General features: G+C 40.9%; 2 protein-coding genes across 2 annotated transcripts in view; one reads left to right on the top strand and one right to left on the bottom strand.

Moving 5' to 3' along the window:
* Positions 1-279: 279 nt before the first annotated feature.
* LOC119727296 (bifunctional peptidase and arginyl-hydroxylase JMJD5-like) lies at positions 280-10,394 on the bottom strand. Its single transcript, XM_038199150.1, has 10 exons — positions 9,958-10,394; positions 9,560-9,623; positions 8,700-8,825; positions 7,990-8,132; positions 5,179-5,385; positions 4,959-5,037; positions 4,653-4,715; positions 2,194-2,274; positions 1,133-1,216; positions 280-997 (listed from the first exon to the last, which is right to left on the bottom strand). The coding sequence occupies exons 1-10, from the start codon at positions 10,392-10,394 to the stop codon at positions 878-880; spliced, it is 1,404 nt and encodes a 467-aa protein (XP_038055078.1). The 3' UTR covers positions 280-877.
* Positions 10,395-13,271: 2,877 nt separating this feature from the next.
* Positions 13,272-20,497, top strand: part of LOC119727297 (sushi, von Willebrand factor type A, EGF and pentraxin domain-containing protein 1-like) — a 52,078-nt gene continuing 44,852 nt past the window's right edge. The window contains exons 1-4 of the mRNA XM_038199151.1: positions 13,272-13,312; positions 17,500-17,632; positions 19,782-19,918; positions 20,057-20,233. Of these exons, the coding sequence (XP_038055079.1) occupies positions 13,297-13,312; positions 17,500-17,632; positions 19,782-19,918; positions 20,057-20,233 (463 nt within the window). The 5' untranslated portion in view covers positions 13,272-13,296. The remainder of the gene's footprint in view (positions 13,313-17,499; positions 17,633-19,781; positions 19,919-20,056; positions 20,234-20,497) is intronic.

Consider the following 20,497-nt stretch of genomic DNA (forward strand, 5'->3'; position numbering starts at 1 on the left):
ATCTGCCCTTGGGAAATGACCAAAATAAATGGGGGGGGGGTGCTAGACACCATATTTCACTACTGGGCATTCATGATAAAGACGTACATCTTATGTATACTTGCATGCTTACGCGCCTTAACCATAATGCATTTTAACGGCGCATTTAAAGCTTTTGTACTTGGATTTTGTTAACGGAAGTGTTATTGATGGGCTATTACGGTCAGGGATTATTGGGTTATATCCAGCAAAGGCCTACGCGTATGAGAAAATTAACATACACCTTGTTTACAAAGGGAATATTTTAATCACTTTCTGTTTACAACAAATTTATTCTGCCTTCAAATTTACAACAGCTTTGACTGACCCTCGCACTGAATCCTCCATAGTTAGACTTTTTCTCCCTTTCTTCTTGTTTATGGTAATGTTTGTTTTGGCTCATTTGGTGCATTGTGCTCTCTGGGTTTGTGAGTTCAAGAGTATAGCAAGTAACAGTTATTAAAATTTTCAACAGAACTTCAAAATGCATTATGTTGCATATAGGCCTATAAGCTATCCATGCTAGCTCTTAAAAGAATTGATTTTTTATTTTCGCCTCACAAAGTTTCAACTAATATTTTTTGTTTTACCGAAAAAAATACTGTATCGAGATTTTGGGCGTCTACAACCCTATAAAAAGGGGTTTTTATTTTGCGCACAAAGACTAATTATCGTCTGAGCAGCTAATAATTTGAATTTGAATAATTCAGTAATGAGACGTAGGCCTACGTGTATTTTTGTCGTTCGATGACTCATTCAAAAGTGAACAGCTTTTTTTTAAATTAAAATAGCAATTGAAAAAACATCAATTTTTCGAGATTAATCTCCAAAGTGGCGCGGGGAAAGCTTCTTTAATATACTACAATTCCTGATTAGGCATGGAAGTCTGATCACGGGTTCCTCTGAACTTGCTGCTGTGGTCACGTGACGGTGTGTTGCCATCTTCTGGGATATCTTTCTCAGACTTTCTCAAAATATCCTGCAAAATACAAGAGAACATGAGATGCATAAAACCTCTTACTTAATAATTTTGATTTTACATTATTGTATTGTTAATTCTTTTTCAAGGATTATCAATTCACTTTCAAGGATCCATACTAACGTCGTAGCCTACCTGTTTTTGTTTCGAAATCTGGCCGTCAATGATATCGCCTAAGATCATCATCTTCTGCCCAAGATTGATGGAAAAGGGGTCAAACTGGGGACATGAATAAAGACGAATATTGGTCATATCTTTGGGAGTTTTTTTCTCTCGAATTTTGTTGTATGAAACAAGAACGCGTGACACATAATTCTACACAGGGTTACAAAATACAATGCATAGACTGTGGGACTGGTTTAAGTCTACCCACTGTCATTTCCACAAACATTGCGCCTGCCACCAACGGTCACGTCACATTTTTATAGCACAAAAAGTAGGAAATAAACCATCATGGTTAATAATCGACATGCCACGCAAACACAAGCTGAAAACGTATCAAAACATAACAATTGGACTGGTAACTTGTTTATGATTTTAGCCATAACTCACGTCATTTTCATCAGTTTAGTTTAGCTGAGCGACGCCATGAAGTTGGCCAGGTCGATGTAGGCCTCTAAAAAAAGTGATTTTAGCTAATAAGGGCGTAAATAGTATATACCAAAGTAAATAATAAATAGGCCAAAAATCCGTCCGAGATCATGAATAAATGTTATACACTCAAATTCTTCTATATTAGAGAGTTCTGAGAGCCATAGAATTGGGAAATTGAAGAGATATGGCAATCAGTACTGATGACAATACACCTCTGGCCCGGACTTGGGGATTCCAATTCTGAGCATTTTGGATGCAATCGGTCCAGAAAGTGGCGCTATTTAGCCATGTTGTGGATGGATCGTTTTTGAAGGTGGCTACTTTTCCACTTTGGAAAACATCACTCGTTTTAGGGGTCGTCTGCTTTGGGTGAGAATTTCTCGAAAAGTCATCGGTTCAGTCAACCCACCAAAAATTGGAAAGAAAATAAAAGATGACATGGGCGTCATTTTTCTGTGCAGCCTGAACACCTGTGAGAATTTTGAGCCTTTTAACAAGAATTTTGAAGTATGGACATTTATCACTGTTGCTTATGGGAATTTATTTGATTGGGTGCATCCATAAGGGTGAGCGTCGGTTTCTTTGAGAAAAAAATGGATTACCTTGTTGATTTCTACTGGAAACTTGTCTGTGTCACGTGACGTAATCTTGCCGTCACCATCAACATCTAGTATCTGGAATATCTGCCATAGCAGGGTGAATGTACAAGAACTATTACATCAAATCACAAAGGCAAACATTGCAAAAGAGGGACTTTCTGGTCCACTGGTTTAGTGTACGATTCAGATCGACGAATAAACAGACGAACAGAATAACTATTGATGTCCCAGACAATCATAGACAAGTACAGAGTCTTTTCAAACGTAACTCAAATAACCGCCAGTCACGAGTTACTAGCGATCTCAGTCGATCGCATCGCTTTCGGGGAGTCAGATTGGCGCATTGGTTATTATATAACTGACATACAGATCCTAGTCATTTGATTGGTGGAACTCACATCACATGACATTCGTTATTGCTCCCATTCACGCCGCGGCTCAAAAAATATTACTATACCTCATACATATTCATGATCGAGAGCCGAACGTTCACTGGTCAATTCACCATCACGTGCCAGATGTTATTCTTGCTGTTTACCAAACGCGCGCGCGAGGATTCACGCACATTGTAAATACGCATGCGTAGTAGACTGTCGCATGGGTTACCGTGCGATAGTCTACTACGCATGCGCTTTACAGAGCAATCGAGGAACTGTCGCACGGGTGCAGTACGCACGCGCGAACATCGCACAGGAGAGATGCATGGTTGCACGGTTCGCGTAAATGTTAATTTCCAGAGCTCAATGATGCCGTACTGGAGAAAATGTATAGACCGTGTAAAGATGTCTCCCGTACAAAAGAAAGTTGTACACATTGCAAACAACTGTATTTACAACTGTAGTAACTGTATTATATTGCAAACGAACCGAACTAGTAATTGAAGTTGAATCTTTTGGTGAGCTGTACAAGTTTCCCCGAATTTTGTTTTAGGTGCATAATAATAAAACAAAATTCGGCAACTGAATATGTATGAGGTATAGTAAAACAAATATAACATGGTTTATTTCGGGTGGACAGTCGATATTAGCTCCCCTCGGTATTGGAAGTTGACAAACTAGTTCCCTCGGCTTCGCCTCGGGAACTAGTTTGTCAACTTCCAATACCTCGGGGAGCGAATATCGACTGTCCACCCTCAAATCATGTTATATTTGTATACTATCCGCCCATGGGGAATGGGAAATACTATTCAACAGTTAGGATCATGACGCGGTATTTGTGTGCAAATGCATGCTGGTGTGCGCGTTCAGCGTTGCGCGTAGCGCGTATTTGTTCCAAAGAGCCAGCGCTTCAGCGTTGGGTTCAAACATTTTCGTGAAGGGGTGGTTTGAACTAGAGAAATAGATTTTCCTCCAATTTCGTATTGAAAAAGAGTTCAAATGTATCAAATGACAAGGATCTATGTGTCAGTTATATAAAACAAATATTGAGTGGCTTTAAATTGTAAAATGGGAGGAATATTATCGCTCGGTAAAATCTGGACTTTTCCAGTTCACTCGGCTTCGCCTCGTGAAATGGAAAAGTCCAGATTTTACCTTGCGATAATATTCCTCCCATTCCACGCTGAGCCACTCAATATTTGTATATTATAACACCTCACCCACAGATTCTGGGTCTTGATTGGCTGAGAGCGAGTCACATGTTACTTTCTAATTTTGCTATCTTTCTGTGCACGGCCAAAAGTACTATGCGCATAGCAACCAAAGTACTATACCATTAGCAACCAAAGTACTATTTCCACGGCACGGTATTTGTGTGCAAATGCATGCTGGTGTGCGCGTTGTGCGTAGCGCGTATTATTCCAAAGAGAGCGCGCTGCAGACTTCGGTTCAAACATTTCGTGAAGGGTTAGTTTTTAAGAGAGAAATACATTTTCCACCAATTTTGTATTGAAATTGAAGTTTATTTCAACTGTGTTCAGATTTAAATAATGTAAAATACTAAAATCAAGCAGAATCTGTGGGAAAAGTGTTATAAAACAAATATTGAATGCTTTATCTCGTGGTGAAGTAAAACTAGCCTCCCTCGGTGATCCATGGACCATTCTATTTTCCCTCGGCTTCGCCTCGGGAAAATAGATGGGTCCATGGATCACCTTGGGAGGCTAGTTTTAATACACCACTCGAAGCATTCAATATTTGTATACTATATACTTTCTTCGCCTTCCACCGCTATGGCCCGGGTAAGATTCCTGCCCAGACCACGTGTGGATTTTGCCCAGAATACTTTTCCAGGGTTTTCATCCCACCTCTAAAACTAATTCTTCTCATTGTCTTCTCTCTACAGGTTTCTTCAGGCTTGTGAGTTATATGCCTATAGAGCACATTTGAGGAATCCTTGGTTTCATATTAAATCAGAAAGAGGAAAATAAAACCACTTATTTTCATATAGCCATGTCATTAAGATTAGAGTTCTTTATTCAGTCAGTACATTTTTCCTTTGAGATGTACGTTAGATACCGGTACCTGGTGAGCAACATTCAAAGCTTCTGCGGTCCAAATGTCGTCTTGGTCAAGTCCTGGAATTATCTAAGTGTGGGAAACCGAGAGAAAAGATCAAAGTAAAACTCCACAAAAGGTCTACAAGACAGGTAAGCAAAGTTATTGACTTGATATGCTGAGTGGATCCAAGTCAAACAGGAGTCCAAAGTAATTTTGACTTGAATTAATTTGAAAGAATAAAAAGTTTCAAACCATTAATTATGATGTATTTCAGGATGGATCGAGACCTCAGAAATCACAACAGAAAATGCTTAATTGCTTTCCAGTTACCGTGTCCATAAATTCGAGAAACTGCCCCTCTGTCAAGGAATCTGTCTCCTCTTCATCCATGAATGTCGTCAAAGTTGCCCTGAAACAATTATCAAAAAAGGGTATCTTGAAATGTTCAACTCATGACAGCTAAAAAATATGTGATCTTTTTAGAACATGTTTTGTTTTTGTTGATAGTATGTCATGCGAATTTGGCGGAACTATAAGCCATGAAACTCACGACGGGTCCCTGAAGAAATCCAGTTCTGGGTGAAGATCCGTCTGTATGTCACCGTTCGTCTGGTCGTGGTACGGGAAGCTGACATCGGCCAGCGAGAGTCCCGGCTCCGGCCTGCCGCAGGACTCCGGGGAGGGCACGACGTAGGCCTGGTGATTCCACCAGATGTTGACTGCAACGTTGCTACCGAAGGAATTCACCTGATGAATCCTGAATCGGTGATTGGAGATAAAATACATATAATAAAAAAAGCCTTAAACGCCATGGTGACATTCATTTTTTGATTTGGTACGCCGGGTCAATCTTTAGCGAATTCACTTCTAAAACGGTACGAATTCTAAATACACATGTAGTTGATTTATCCCAATTGGGCATGTACTACTGTCCAACGTCCCCTATTGAATGCAGAAACAAAGTCATACACACAGATTGCGCTTTAGGACACATAGTATCATTTGCTTTTCATGCATGTTGTTTCTTTTTAATAATAAAATCAACCGAAGAAAAAAGATGAATGTTCAAATCCTGACCCGTTGAAGTTTCAGCTCAGTGATTATTACGATTTTCGAGAAAACTGGAAACCACGCACTAAAGCATGAAACACGATTTTGTTCAAAGCACATGTTTATTCAAACAAAATCTCTATAAAAAAAAAAACGCAGTCAACTGACAGATAAATGGAAACCACTTGCATTTCTTGATTTCTTCTCAATGCCAGCAAGCCAGACGAAATCATTGCACGGGGTGTGTGGTACGGTCTTCAATCCAAGTATTAACCTTTTTGATAATTAAGAAGGCTACTTTTGGGATACATGAAAATTTATGATCCCTTATGCCTTTTATGAAAATGCTTAGGTTGGTTTCTGAACTGCACTCTCGCTAGTTTTTAATTTTATTTTTATAACAAAATGTTTACTTTGTATTGTTTTGTACATTCAAATGAAGAGGCCTGTATCATTTTCTACTGCTTTATAATTACTCAAGTTTTAATACTCTGAAGGACTTTAAGATTATATGAATGTCTCATTATATCTTTATTTCTTTTTCATCACAAATCATTTGGCAACTCGGGCAGTCACCGGGTTGATTGTCAAGGGAGCAGGCTACGCGGTGCGTGTACAATGAGGATCATGTGAACCGAGTGCGTTTTGCAACGTTTGGGATAGCAAGGGACTTCAAAAACAATTCCCCGAAATGGCGCTTAAATTTGAATACAATAATGTACCCTGGATCTGTTCATAGACCTATAAGCAAAGACATTAGAAAGACCTAATCAGTAACCATTATATAACTATGAGAGTGTTGTAAAACTTTCTACAATGAGCTCTTAAACAAAATAATAGTGCAGATAACTGCTTTTAATGATCAAGCAAATAAAGCAACAGTCTGTACAATAGCATGCTTGTTATCGCAATTTAGCAGCCTAGAGGTATGGCTGTAAAAAAAAAAGGGGTTTTGACCAATACCGATTCCGATACTCGAAGTATGACAAGTTTCACTCGTATTTAACAAGTCATTGACATAGAAATGATGCATAGGGGCATGTATGGTAATAATGGGAAATAAGTACACCTCTTATACAACAATACATGTTGAGGTTTGTAAGTGTTGACTCATATAGAAGATAGAAGGAAAAGCAAATGTTGCAAATTTGCTGTCGGACTTTCGCAAACACGAGAACAATGTCAATGTTTCCTTCTAATCGCCTCGAGTACGTGTCATGCCATGTCATTGCGTAGTGCTAACAAATTTTCTATTTTTAGTTCCCTGTCCAACGGAGCTCTCTTCGTCTCCGGACCAACATCTGATATATCTAAGGACCAACATCTGATATATCTAAGGACCAACATCTGATATATCTAAGGACCAACATCTGATATATCTAAGTGTGCAAATTTATGCGACCCCGCGCGCCAGCCAATCGGAGTCGACATGGCATCATTTCATTCCGAAATCTGGACTAAGCTGTTGATTGGTCAATCAACATGTTTTTGTACAACAACGGGCATAGAGATAAAAAAAAACCGACATTGGCTTTCAAAACGGGTATTTCCGAAGACCCGATATAGATGGCGCCCGCTGAATGGTCAGAATATCGAGGTCAAAACGCAGTCTTGTTGCATTATTAATCGCCGAATCTGCTCCTATAATTATCTAGACTCTTGCTGGGCAAGGGGATAATGAAAACTCACATGTCATTTTTTTATTAATCTTTTAAACGAATAAGAATTTGTTTGAGGGAGGGAGTGAGTGTTGCTTACGTTTGGAGTCCAAACTGTTTTTGCATGTGTTTTGTAGCTTGTTTTGTTTCTACGTTTTAACTTATTCAGGTACTATGTGCAAGGCCGGATCCAGACCACAATCTCTTCTTTTGGGGGGGGGGGGCAACATTTTTTAGTTTCCCGAAAAGTTGGGTCTAAATATTTTCCGCCCCAAATGTAATATGAAAAGCAAGGGGGGCAAATGTATTGCTTTTGTTAAGTTTTGTGTAAAGTGTAAAGTTGCTTTCAAATAAAACGCAATGAAATGTCTTGAAAACGGAATCGACGTTTCCTCAAACTCAGTCGAAATTATGAATTATACTTTGTTTACGCAATTCATCAGTGTAAAAAGACCGGTTGAATGCAAACCAGGAAAATGGTGGTATTTTCACAAGACAATGAAGAAAATACATTGTCTTGTGAAAATATTAATGTGAAAACTATTAATATTATCTGAGGAAAATAGTAATGTGAACACAACTGCGAAATAAGTAATCTGCTTACAAAATATGAAAAATTAAAATTATCAATCACAAAGAGGTGATGCTCTAACCATTTGAACGGTAGGTAGATGCAATCGCCAGCTTGCATTTTTGCTTCATGGAATTCCAGGTTCCTCAGTCCAGGAAACTTGTTCAAGTCGACTCGTTCCACGTCTACACTCGAGTAGAAGCCTTCTGGATGGTCGAACACAATCTTTAAAAAAAAGTACCATGGAGCTATTTATAAGATGGCATTAATTGATAAAGCTAACTTGTTGCCAAAAGCGCAGCTTTGTGATGAACGCCTTTTTATATTGAAAATTCTGGAAGCTAAAGAAACCAACACATCAATTCTAAATTAATGCATTTTTTTATGGAGAGGGGGTGCGCCAAAGACGAGCAGTAAAATTGTTAAAACGTTTGATCATGTTGATCAAAAAACATATCGAGGTAGTGTTCATTATGCAATACATCAGAAAATCCGACCCTAAATCAAGTAAACCTGCATATTAAATTCTAATTAACTGTCGAAACTCAAATTTGCTTCCTCCCAAAAAAATAAAAATATAATAATATTACACATTAGAAGACCTTTATCATTTATTAACACGATACCACTCATCCACTTTTCACATTAAAATCAAGCAGGAAATGGTCTTTACCAGGAAATTCCCCATCAAAAGCAATAGCATACATGCAGCGTCTATCTTAAGTGAACATGATTGTGTAGAAACCGAAACCCAAACCTATAGGCAAGTGGCAATGAAATGTTGTTGTTTACCTGTTGCCTGTAGCGCGTGTAGTTGACGAGGAGGAAGTCTTTCTGGCCTCTGAACAGACAGTTGATAATGTCAACATAGTCGGTGTGTACGTGAGACTTGGTACCTCCGCTACTAAACCACAGCATCTGTCCACAACAAAAGGATTTCGTTGTTTTATGTGTTCATCATGCCCATTATTTCGAGGCGAAGGGTTATTTAATTTTGTTGATGCAGACGTTTAACAAGTTTTTTTTTTATTAAAGGCATATACCTATTGCATCATTTGTTTGTCGTGCATATTCGTTTGGAATACATGTAATAACACCACTCATAATCCATTTAATGTTCAAAACTTATCCAGATGAAGTTCCAGCACAGTGGATACACATTTCGAGAAAACAGCGAAAAACCATACACAATCTTTTGACCACAAAACACGACTTTGTCAATTGCACTCTTTATTTCGAAAATCAATTGACTGATCTTTAGAAATCTTCTTGATTTCTTCAAAATGACAGTTAGTCAGATAGAAATAATTTCGCGGGGTGTTTATTGACAGTACGATCTCCACGTAGGCATTTTGAAATTGATTCGGTGGGAAACTTTTGAGCTAAATGCAAATGATCCTATATGCCTTTAAGGTGCATATCTCAGGAATTTTTAAGCAAACAGCGCGCACTGAGTTGTTTGTTGGTGGGTTGATTGATTGCTCGTTTGTCCCTCGATCAGGTAAAAAGGTTGGGCTTGGTCTGTCAATCAGTTTGCCAATTATTGATAATTAGGCTAGTCGGTTGGTACTTCTGTACTAAACCTTTGCAATACGTCATCTTCTTCTGTCAAGATGACTTTTTTGTTTTCTCTTACATAGCCACACACTTACTGTTTCCAGCAAATTAGCAGTGACGTTAGTACAATGCAAAGATGGCGGGATCAGCACATCTCTCCTGGAATAGATCAAAAACATCTCTGTCACAGTTTTCTGAAAATGTTCTACGGGAAAACTCCATAATTTCAATGATAAACACCAACCGAATACTTAGTTGTGAACACAAATGATCGACAAACGGTAGTGAATAATGAGATGAAACATCGCGGCCAATGACAATCTTAACAATACACAATGATGGCTCTTGAAAATTTAGGAAGACCACACTTATGTGGTACGAAAATCATAGCAGTGTATGCATGTGCATGTAAATCTTTATTCTCAAATGGATGATGTTACAAAGTTAAGGAAGAAACCTGTCTTTTTGTGTACATTAAAGTCACAGCACTCACTTTAAGAAATCTGGGACTCTTGCGACAAGGTACTCATCGGTGGTTTGGTATCTGTCCAGGAATTCAGCGAAGGGCATGTTCATCCTCGGTAACTGTCTTTCCTCAACCTTCCGCATCTCCACTCTGATCAGCTGCTGGGACTCGGGCAAGCTCTTCAGGTACTCGTCGGTCCACTTCTGGAAGGCTGGCGAACGCCTCGCTCCTTGCTTGATGATGACGGGGACGGAAGGGTAGACATAGCTCCGGAAGAACTCGTAAGGGGAAGGGAAGTCCTGGATCACTGAGACGGGGAAACGGGTAGCCTTGGAAGCCAAGGGCTTGAGATGACCTGGTAATGAGGTGGGCGGGGAGGGGGATTGAGCCTCCTCGGCACCTGACTGATGTACGGATACCATGAGGCAGAAGATGACGACGGAGATGATCTCAGTAATCTTCATTGTGATAGTATTGGAGTTGGCTTGAATGGATGTCCCAACAACGCTCTCGGGACTCTAAATCTGAGTTCCTGGTAAATTGGTAAAAGATATTTGCACAGAACAGATTTATGCACACACTGCCCGTTCGTAAGTGGTAGGTAACGATCGGAATATCCCTTGGAGTGACCGTCCCAGAGCCGAGAGTCACGGCAGGGTCTATACACGTCCAACCCGTGGCCGCCTGCTCCTCCCGGTCCGCAGAGAAGGAACCCACAGCTCTGCAGTTCCCCTCCTCTTCTGTGATTGGTCACGGTTCCCATGACGTCATGCTTTTTTGATGAATAATACAGCCTAAACTTTTCTTCAAAAGTTTGTGCTTGAAAATCAGAGTCCACCGAACAGACCAATGTCACACTACATGCCAAAATAAATAAATTAGCCTAGAACAAAAATAAGGGGCGGAGTCAATCCCAGAGTGGTAATAAAAGTAGCGCACAAGTCAAGTCCAATCCACAACCAGGTTTCAGGATGGAACCGAAGATATGTCTCGTCTGTCCGTTCGTTCTGTGTTTGGTACTCGTTTGTTTTCCAGCATCAGGTAGGTTTAACGTTTGGGCTCACAAAACTATTTATCTGATGACTGAGAGTTATGGTAAAACGGAACACCTCATCGATATTGGAGCACGCCCGACGGTCCCTAAGACTATCGATTCCTCTGTGTTAGTGGTCAGTCTCACTGGCTGGACATCCTAGTGTCTGCTTTCACCAGCTATCAGCAAAAATCTTGCTTGTGTGTTCTTCCAAAAAAAAACCCACTCGATACATAGCTTGCCACTGTATGTATCCTCAACTGTGCACGAACTGCACTATGGTCATGGCGCTGCAAGCGCATGCGCTTGTTGCGCTCGAATAATGTTTGCGAATGACTAAAACCATCACTGTCGAAGATTACGGCCGTGGATTGTGATTGAATTACCCTCTTCTTTTCTCCACTCTTTCAGATGCATGCCGTGGAGGTGGCAGTGGTGAGTACTTTGGATGATATACGGGCACGTGATGACTGTATATTCATTATTTTGTTCATTTATTTCAAGAGAAATGCCCTCTTTTTGAGTGTGAATGGTTGAGGGAACGGCCCTTTTGAAAGAGAAATTCACTTTTTGGAACGAGACATCGAACAAAAATGATTTGCGCGAGTCTATGCCCTACTCGAATAAAAAATAACGAAAGTGTCGCATGATTGCAGCCCGACAGTGATTCAGGAGATTTTTGTGTATTAGAATTTTCTCACACTATTTTGGGAGTCTCTAACCCTCCGAAAAGGCCTCTCATGCACACAAAAAGATCAACCTGGTACTTTTCAAACAAAAGACGAATGTTCAAAATGTTCAGCTCGGTGGATGTTACACTTTCAAGAAAACAGTGACAAACCATGCACGCAATGAGTGTCGCGAGGGGAGGGGGATGCATGGGGGGTGCTCCCCCCCCCCCCCCCCCGTTATCCACGGAGCTAGTCTCCTGTATAACGTCTGATATGTCTAGACATGCAAGCCGCGGGCCAGCCAATCGGAGTTGACTTTAATAAATCGTGACGTCATTTCATTCCCAAATCAGGATTAAATGGTTTGATTGGTAAATGCGAATGCAGTGTTTTGTAATGACAACAGCAGCCTGGTGCTTATCGCGTAACATGATACAGAGTGCGCGACACAGTTTTTTTAACCCTAAAAGGGGCAGGGTTATTTTGACCATCTCTCAGCCGGGGGGGAGGGGGGGCGGAAGATCTCGGCCATCGAGTGACGACAAATTTTGAAACTCGGTACATGAATAGAGCAACTCTTCATGCAGATACCCAAGAAATTTCATGACTATAGGTCAAAAGGTTTTGGAATTATGGCTAATTAATTATTCATACGTACGAATGGCAATTCTGGTCTGTGCACACGTATATGAGAAAATTCAGTTTTCACGGCGCGTAGCGCCGGAATTTTTTTCGCTGCGCGACAACCCCTGGTCCGATTTTTATGTTTTTGGTGTCAAAAGATGCGCAAGGCTTGAGCCTAAAAAGTCATAACAGCTCGGGTCACGAAAAAAATCTTTTTCAAAAGCTATCGAGAAAAAAGTCGAGGAGGGGGGGGGGGCGGATTCCGCCCCCGGCCCCTTTAGGGTTAATAACGCGCATTCATGTGAATGACCGAAGACATGATATAGAAAGCGCTCGCTGATTGGTCAAAATTGGTCAAGAGGCGGTTGTCTTCGTCTAATTAATCAGTGAATCTGCTCACATATCATAACACTTGCCGTGGACTTTTACATAGACTACCCTCCCCCAGGAAAACAAACAAAAAAAGAGGGGGAACAAAGACAAAGAAGAAAACGAGGGGCGAAGTCATATTGCTGTTAATTGAATGCACATTTAACAACGGGCGTCTGCAGGGGTGTCAACGGGGGTGGGGTGGGCAAACGTCCCCCGCCTACCCTCAAAAAAGTCACTTTGAGAATATGCTAGAGGAAGTACAAGGATTTTTGGAAATAATATGCTTTGCCTCCCTCTAGAAAAATCCTGGCGGCGCCCACGTATGCACGACTCACGATTTATTCTCCAAAATCAGTCAATGGACTGATCGTTTGAAGTTGGCAGGGTGTGTAGTACAAGTGGTTTAAAACCATACATGACCCAGACATCATCGATTTTCTTGAATCATCATCAAAAATATTATTGAAAATTAATTCAAATGCGACCATTTACCATGTTAAATATGTTCTAAATTCATTAGTACGTGCATCTTTGTCAAGTGATGCAGATTTTGCCATTCGGGAGTTTTACTTTATGTCTATGGTTTTACTCGCCGTAGGGGAGTAGCGCCCTCTGTTGTGTGACAACGATTTTGTCAGGTCGAAACTTAGAAGAGTAGGACGACGTATGATTGCACTATTTTGTAAGATTAAAAGACTTTTATTTTCGAATAAAATCAATCATTGTGTGCGTGACACAGGTGATCGTGAATAGGTACGTTGTCAGGTTATGACTTAGCCCCATAAATGTGGCCTATTTACTGGACTGCCTCCGTAAACATAGGCCACACATCCACATGTACACATCCATGTACACAAACGTGTCGACTTTGGCAAATTTTGATTTTCACTCCACATTTAGGCTTACAATTGTACTTTGTAGGTTTTTTTTGCTTTAGAAGCATTCTCACCCTCTATATAGGCTAATCAGAAAGTGCTGCCTTTTTCAGATGTATATTTTTGTGAAATTTCCAGATACATTTGCACACGTTTGCGTATCAAAATTTCAACATAAAATTTCACAAAAATTAGACATCTGAAAAAGGCAGCACTTTCTGATTAGCCTATAGAGGGTGAGAATGTTTCTAAAGCAAAAAAACCTACAAAGTAAGCCTAAATGTGAAAATCAAAATTTGGCAAAGTCCACAAGTTTTTGTACATGTGGATGTGTGGCTTATGTTTACGGAGGCAGTCCAGTAAATAGGCTACATTTATGGGGCTAGTTCTGACTTAGCCTGAGTAACTCCAGCTGACATGCTCATAATCATTCACATGTAGCTATACATGTATGAGCATGTCAGCTGGAGTTACTCAACTTCTCAAGCTAGTTATGACTGTTCATATGTCTCTCCCCTCCCTGCTGTCTATTTTCTCCCCAGATGCACAGACTGCAGCAACAGTACCGATGTGCTACATTTGCATCATCCATCAAAGCCACCTATCGCACTCACCTCCGTAATAAATTGAAATTTTGTTCATGATGAATTATTCACCTGTTCCAGGTACTCCCAAAGTCCCAGTCCCACCATATGATACTAAGCACTGTTAAGCAGATACGTGGCCTATTTAGCAGGTCATCTTCAGTAGGCCTACATTAATATTGTGGCGGCCTGTGTCGACGTAGCCTGGGATTGCCCTCTGCCGACCCGACGAGCGGTTGTAGGGAAGGCCAGGGGAACAGGTCCGTTTTGGGGCAGTCTACCGCCAGGCGCTCGCAGCTGCTTCCTTCCACACACCGGGGTTGTACTTGGGCGGACACAGGGGAATGGGATGGGACTGGGGGCTGATGTTTCTACAAAACAACACTCAAACTCGATGTGTAATTGGAATAATGATTTATTGAAACAAAGATCACCTTGGTAGGATTACTATAGTGGCGCCTATGATCACCTAAACAGGGTTTAATACGCACTGAGGGAGAGCTTAAATATCTGCGGTGACTCGGTCTATTTCCTCCAAAAAAGGGTGCACTGGACTACACTGAACTACTCACAAGGCTAACAGTAAACGGGACGTGACTCTAACGGGACTTCAACGGACTGTGCGGACTCTGCAGTAACTACGACAGACGGGACAATGACGGACGGTACAGAACTACTCACAGGACTTTGACTGCCTCGAACTGTTCCCGCCACAGAGTGACTTTCCCGCCACCGCGCACTGCTTATATAGCCGCGCGGTATGCATGCGTCACGGCATTCACGAATAAACTAACTAAAAGAGGGCGTCCTAACTTCAGACCATAATTTCGCTACAATATCCTCAGAACACTTCATCGTGACTGTGGCCTCCCTAACCCGCTAGAAAATAATTGGCATCCACAGACAATTTTGCTGGGAATAAAGAAAACTAAAGGCCACATCGTTCAGCACAAAGAGCCCATCACCCCAGACAGGGCTCTGGAGTGCTCTGAAACGTGTAAAACTAAATTAGGCTCACTTTACTCACAGTTTAGCCAGCAAATTTCTCCAAAAATTCCACTGGGGTAAAGAAAATGTCCTCGGTATTTCACCAACCAAGTTTACAGACTCGATTCAATTTTTAAAGGGAATATACAACATTTGCAAACATCGAAAAATAAAACTACCAAGTTTTAAAGAAATACCTTACTAGGATGTTGGTAAATGACAGTCTAAAGCATCCTGTAAAATTATGGCACCTGGTGTGAAGCCATTTTCAAAAAAAATGGTATTTTTGTATATATTCTAACGGTGGTCGGCCGACCACTGTTAGATAAACCTAACTATATTTCAACTACTGCTCCAAATTTACCTTTTTGCAGTCCAAATTTTGTCAGGTATTGGTTACATGTTCATGAATGGGTGCAGGCCAGCTAGACTGGTTCCCTTGCCTTACAATTGTCTGGCAACTATAAATTGATCCATTTCATCTTTAGTGGAGTCAGGGAACCAGACTACTTGAACAATTTTTCTTTGTTCGTTTTTTCTTTGTTTTTCCAGCATTTTCGAACATAAAACTTCAAACTTGTCAGTGTAACAATATTTGATATATTATACTAACCCCTCAAATACTCCATTTCTGAAAATTACAGCAAATGCCAATGATGTTCATTCCCTTTAAAGGAGACTTTTCTTCATTTTTTTGCACATGAGAGGGAAGTCAAGTGATTTCAAAATGGGGCTAAATACTAGACTGGTACATGTCCAACCATGGTCCAACTATTTGAGAAAAAATGACCTCTTCATTCACAGTCAATAGTCTCGTGGCTTGACTAAGGAGAATTGTGTAGTAAATTGAGACTTGTTCCCGCTTCATGCCACATGTTTCTTAAATTCTTTTGGCATGGTTGATTGATGCAGTACTGAAGCGGTTGTTTTAGGTGCCAGACTGCCAGTCTATTTTCTTGTTTTGCATGTTTTCAATACCTTAACTCTTTTGCTACGGAATTTAATTTACCAATTTTTGCACGTTTGGACGCAATGAATCGCTGGAAAATCCGCCGTGTGTCGATGTGGACGCCGCCATCTTTAAATGTATGTAAACAAACTGCTCACAATAACTTGCAGCAGACCCCGGCGAAACGAAGAGCCGCTGGCAGTGGCTCAAACTGGGGTCAGAGGTTATACGATATAAATTATGTAGATAAGGCACACGTCATGGGGATACCCTGTTTATTCACAGCGACGTCACCGAGCCGCTGCCAGCGGCTTGCCGTTCGACATGTACAATATTTTTTTTGTGCCACTGTCACTGTCAGCGGCTCGCCGTAGCGAAAGAGTTAAGTTTTGGGACTCTCATACAGAGTATTGAGAGTCCCAAATTTTCGGACTACCATCACCCTTACCATTCTCTTATCCGTCTGATCCTTGTTAGATTTGTCATCCCCTTTGATGCTGCATTTTGGGCAGCATGCTTAGTAGCCTTTTTTGGATTGTTGCGCAAATCCAACTTCCTCACCCCTTCTGCTGGGTCTTTTGATATTGAACCGCACATTACCCGATCAGATTTTTCCTGTACATCCTTGGGGTGTTCTGCTCAATATTTGATGGTCCAAAACCATCCAATTCAAACAACGCCAATTGTCTGTCCCCTTGCCCTTCTTGCATGAGCATCCACTATTGCCAGTCACTGCCCTCAATCGATATTTCGCATTGTGTCCAGATGTACCCTGCAATAGCCCTACTTTCATAATACCCGCTCAAAGTTCAGGTTACAAACCTCTGACTCCCTCCCATGTTTCAAACCACTCTCATCAAGCTGCTTACTAGATTAAAGCTCCCTCAATCACAGTCTGGCACTCGCAGTTCACAGAGGATGGGCTTTGCAATCTGGCCTTCCTTGTGAAATAGTCGAAATGATGGGGGACTGGAAATCTTAGGCATTCGAAGCATATTACCTCTCCCCTGAGCAAAGGTTAAAATTGACGCAACCGTTTTCAAAGGCATTGCCAAGCACTCAATAAATGTTTTCAAATACTATACAAATGTATGTCATCCTACTTTTCAAATTTATTGTCAACTAGGGCCTACCCACAATCTAGTTGTTTGGGATATATACTTTTTGGAGGCTTCTCTTTTCTTTTTTAGATGTACATGTACATGTACCAGTAGTTACAATAAAGACTCTAGTGTATGTGGTTTGGCCTTGTAGAATTTCTTAATTCAATTTGGTCTTGCCTAGTAGCCTTAGAATAAATGGTTCTCCATTAATGTACCCAAAACAGCTTGACTGTTTGTCCCCTTATTTAATGTGGTTCATTAAATCACTGTGCAGTACCAGTATTAATCCAATTAAGCTTTTTGACAAGAATTCGGTAGGCTACTTTTTGGACAAAATCCTGTAATACGCCTTTATATGTGTGCTTGTATAGCTCCAGACAGAACGCCACCGACGTTGAAAGAGGGAACATGTTCCGACAAAACTGTATACGCGAACGCTCAGTCTACTTGGTTGTTTGTGCATTGGAACGATCCAGAAGGGGAAGACCCAAGCGACCCGGTCACGTGAGTAAAACGCGTCTCTAAAGCCCGGTTCATACTTCACGCGAAAGTGAAGCAAAATTTGTGACGTCAACAATACATTCGAAGCACGTCCACCATTGTTGACGACATGAATTTCGCTTCGCACAGGATTTCGTGTGAAGTATGAACCGGGCTTAAGGGACCAATGTAATGGATTTTTAAAAGTGCAATCCAAAAGTGTTCCATTTAACTTGATTTGTTATCTTCGTTTAATCTTCATGTAGCCTTTTTCAGGACGTTTTGGAGCATTTTTTTATGTTAATGCTATTTTCCATATTAATGAGCACAATTGTGATGTCCTTCACGAGGGCACCTCGATGAGAACTAATGCGAGCCTGAAAAGCGATGGCCTAGCGGCGTAAGGGCCCCGGAAAATTGTGGAATCTAGATGCTCTGTGGTGTGATCTGAGGCAATTTCTGACCACTTTTGATCCAGAGGAGGTGGAGGGTTTTTACAATTTTCAGCAGCATTTCAGCAAATAATTTTGTCCACCGCCACCCCAGGCTCCACCTTTTGTAATTGGTATACGTTTCACTTTCTTTGGCATTGTATCCAGGCAGACAGCCAGTAAACCCCCTGTTTCGCCATTAAAACATTGTAAAGCACGGATAGTCTTTTGAATATTGAGGATATTCAATTGCATTAACCTTTGCAAGTATTCAAATGCTCACCTGTTTCAAGAGGCTATATGCTCCTGACCAAATGTTCAACAGTGGTGGGAACACATCTGCAATGACTTGTAAACATTGTATAATTTATTCGATCACAAGTGCATCTCGTTTTAACCTATCAATTTTGTCTATTAGATAACTCAGGTCTGGGTCTGGTGTACCCGCTGGGTTGGGTCTGGTGTACCCACTTGTTTTGGGGTCTGGGGTACCCACTTGATTGCGGGTATGGTGTACCCATTTGGTCTTGGGTCAGGTGTACCCACTATTGTGATTGAGTGTCCTGTTTTGCCAGAAATTTGGTTTCTAGCACAATAGATGAAATAACATTTTTGACTGTGGGGCACACACATAAAAGTCAGTTGTCATGTTTCAAATCTTTATGTGAGTCTGAGTATAATAATAATAATGATCACTTGGTAAAGCGCTGGTATCCGCCAGGCATGACGCTCATGGCGCATACATACAAAGAAAACCGTTAATTACAAAAACGATGTGGAAACAGATATGTTTTGAGGTAAAACAAAGTGCACTTTGCAAAGATTCCCCCTCCCCCCAAAAAGAGGATGTCCCATAGCTTTTATGCATTTCAGAGGACTAGATATAGATTTGCTAAAAACGTGCTCCAGCTTAAAAAATTGATTTCATGGACTTTATTGTGTGGACCCTTGAAATGAAAAGAAAAGTTACATAATCTCAGAAGATTTTGTTTCTGGTGCGCGATGTACGCACAATTACAACGGAGGCTGCTTGCTGCAGGGATTGGGTCCTATCCTCTTCCTTCCCTGCCCCCCCCCCCCCCCCCCCAAATGATGAATTCTAATTCTTTTAATGTGTTCAAACATGATTTGTTAATGCTGTGCTGGGAACAAAAAGACAAACACATTTTCTGACCGAGGACAAAACACTTATGCCTGATATACTTTACACACTGTGTATAATTATGCATGGTTGGAAAGGGCAATTACTATTTCCAAAAAAACCCTGTGAAGCTACCACATTTAGCATGGGCGTCTCCAGGATTTTTTGCTGGGGGGGGGGGGGGAGGGCAAAGCACAGTTTTTCCCCAAATCCTTGTACTGTCTGTAGCATATTCTTTATTTATCATTTTAATAATTATCATTGACACCCCTGCAGATGCCCATTTTGTTAAATGTGTATTTAATTAAAAGCAAATATGACTTCACACCTCTTTTTTGGGACTTACAAATTTTCACAGCTATTTTAAACACTTTGAAATTGAAACCCTCTCCTCTATGGCTCTATTTACAGCCCCTGTTAGTGTTTAATGTCGCTAACTAGTTTGTTAAACTCTACTAACCTAAATTTTCATGAGACAGAGACAAGGTCCTCACTTTTTCACCAGCCAAGTTTGAGATCTCAATTCAGTCTGTTTTTTTAAGGAGACCTTTCTTCGACAATTTGCATCTAAGAATGTCAATATTTTTCGATTTTTTTGCAGAGTGCAGAGAGAAAGTGGCCCAGCCAGTGGCAGCAACCTCAGTGAATCTGGGTCACCATATACCATCAGATACTCGGCAAAGGATGGCAAAGGCAACCAAAACAACTACCTTTGCACATTCATAGTCGCTGTGAAGGGTAAGTGTTTAAAGACTGAGATTGTTGTCAGGAAACCAGCAAATGATCTTTGGTGTGTTTTGGGCCAGCACTCCTCTCTTCAGCTATTACTCACTTGTTAAACATGCTTTTTTCTACATTCTTCCTCTTTCTCTTTAGTAAACAGATGCGGAGTCCACCCACCAGTCACCTGGGGCACTGTTTCCTATTCCCATGGTGACATATTCGGCTCGGAATGTTCCATCAGCTGCATGACCGGCTACTCTATCAGTGGGTCATCCCAACGCACTTGCCAAAACAATACAATATGGTCTGGTACTGCACCATACTGTACACGTAAGAACAAATTAAACAAACTAATTTTTAACAGTTGATTGATCAATTTTATCACAGAAGGTAAAAACAACTTTTACCAGGCAGGCTTGAACAAATGCTGACGTTTGCCAGTGTTGGAAACTTCCAAGCAAGTGGGACCGACTGTTTTGTCACTAGCATTGGCATACATTGAAAACAAAGGTTAACAGTCTTCTTGGCAAAGAAACACGTTGAAAATTCTTTTAAATTCAGTAGTTAGTCACCTTTACATTGCAACCACACTGA

The sequence above is a fragment of the Patiria miniata genome, unplaced genomic scaffold (genome assembly GCF_015706575.1).
Source record: "Patiria miniata isolate m_02_andy unplaced genomic scaffold, ASM1570657v1 HiC_scaffold_20, whole genome shotgun sequence".
Lineage (NCBI taxonomy): Eukaryota > Metazoa > Echinodermata > Asteroidea > Valvatida > Asterinidae > Patiria > Patiria miniata.

What these genes read in the sequence shown, in the direction of transcription:
- LOC119727296 (XM_038199150.1), bottom strand. Translation starts at nt 10,394, where the DNA reads ATGAAGATTACTGAGATCATCTCCGTCGTCATCTTCTGCCTCATGGTA. An exon ending in CTTTGAATGTTGCTCACCAG is followed by an intron (nt 2,275 to 4,652) that starts GTACCGGTATCT and finishes CTGCTATGGCAG; the next exon opens with ATATTCCAGATACTAGATGT. An exon ending in AGATTTCGAAACAAAAACAG is followed by an intron (nt 998 to 1,132) that starts GTAGGCTACGAC and finishes TGTATTTTGCAG; the next exon opens with GATATTTTGAGAAAGTCTGA.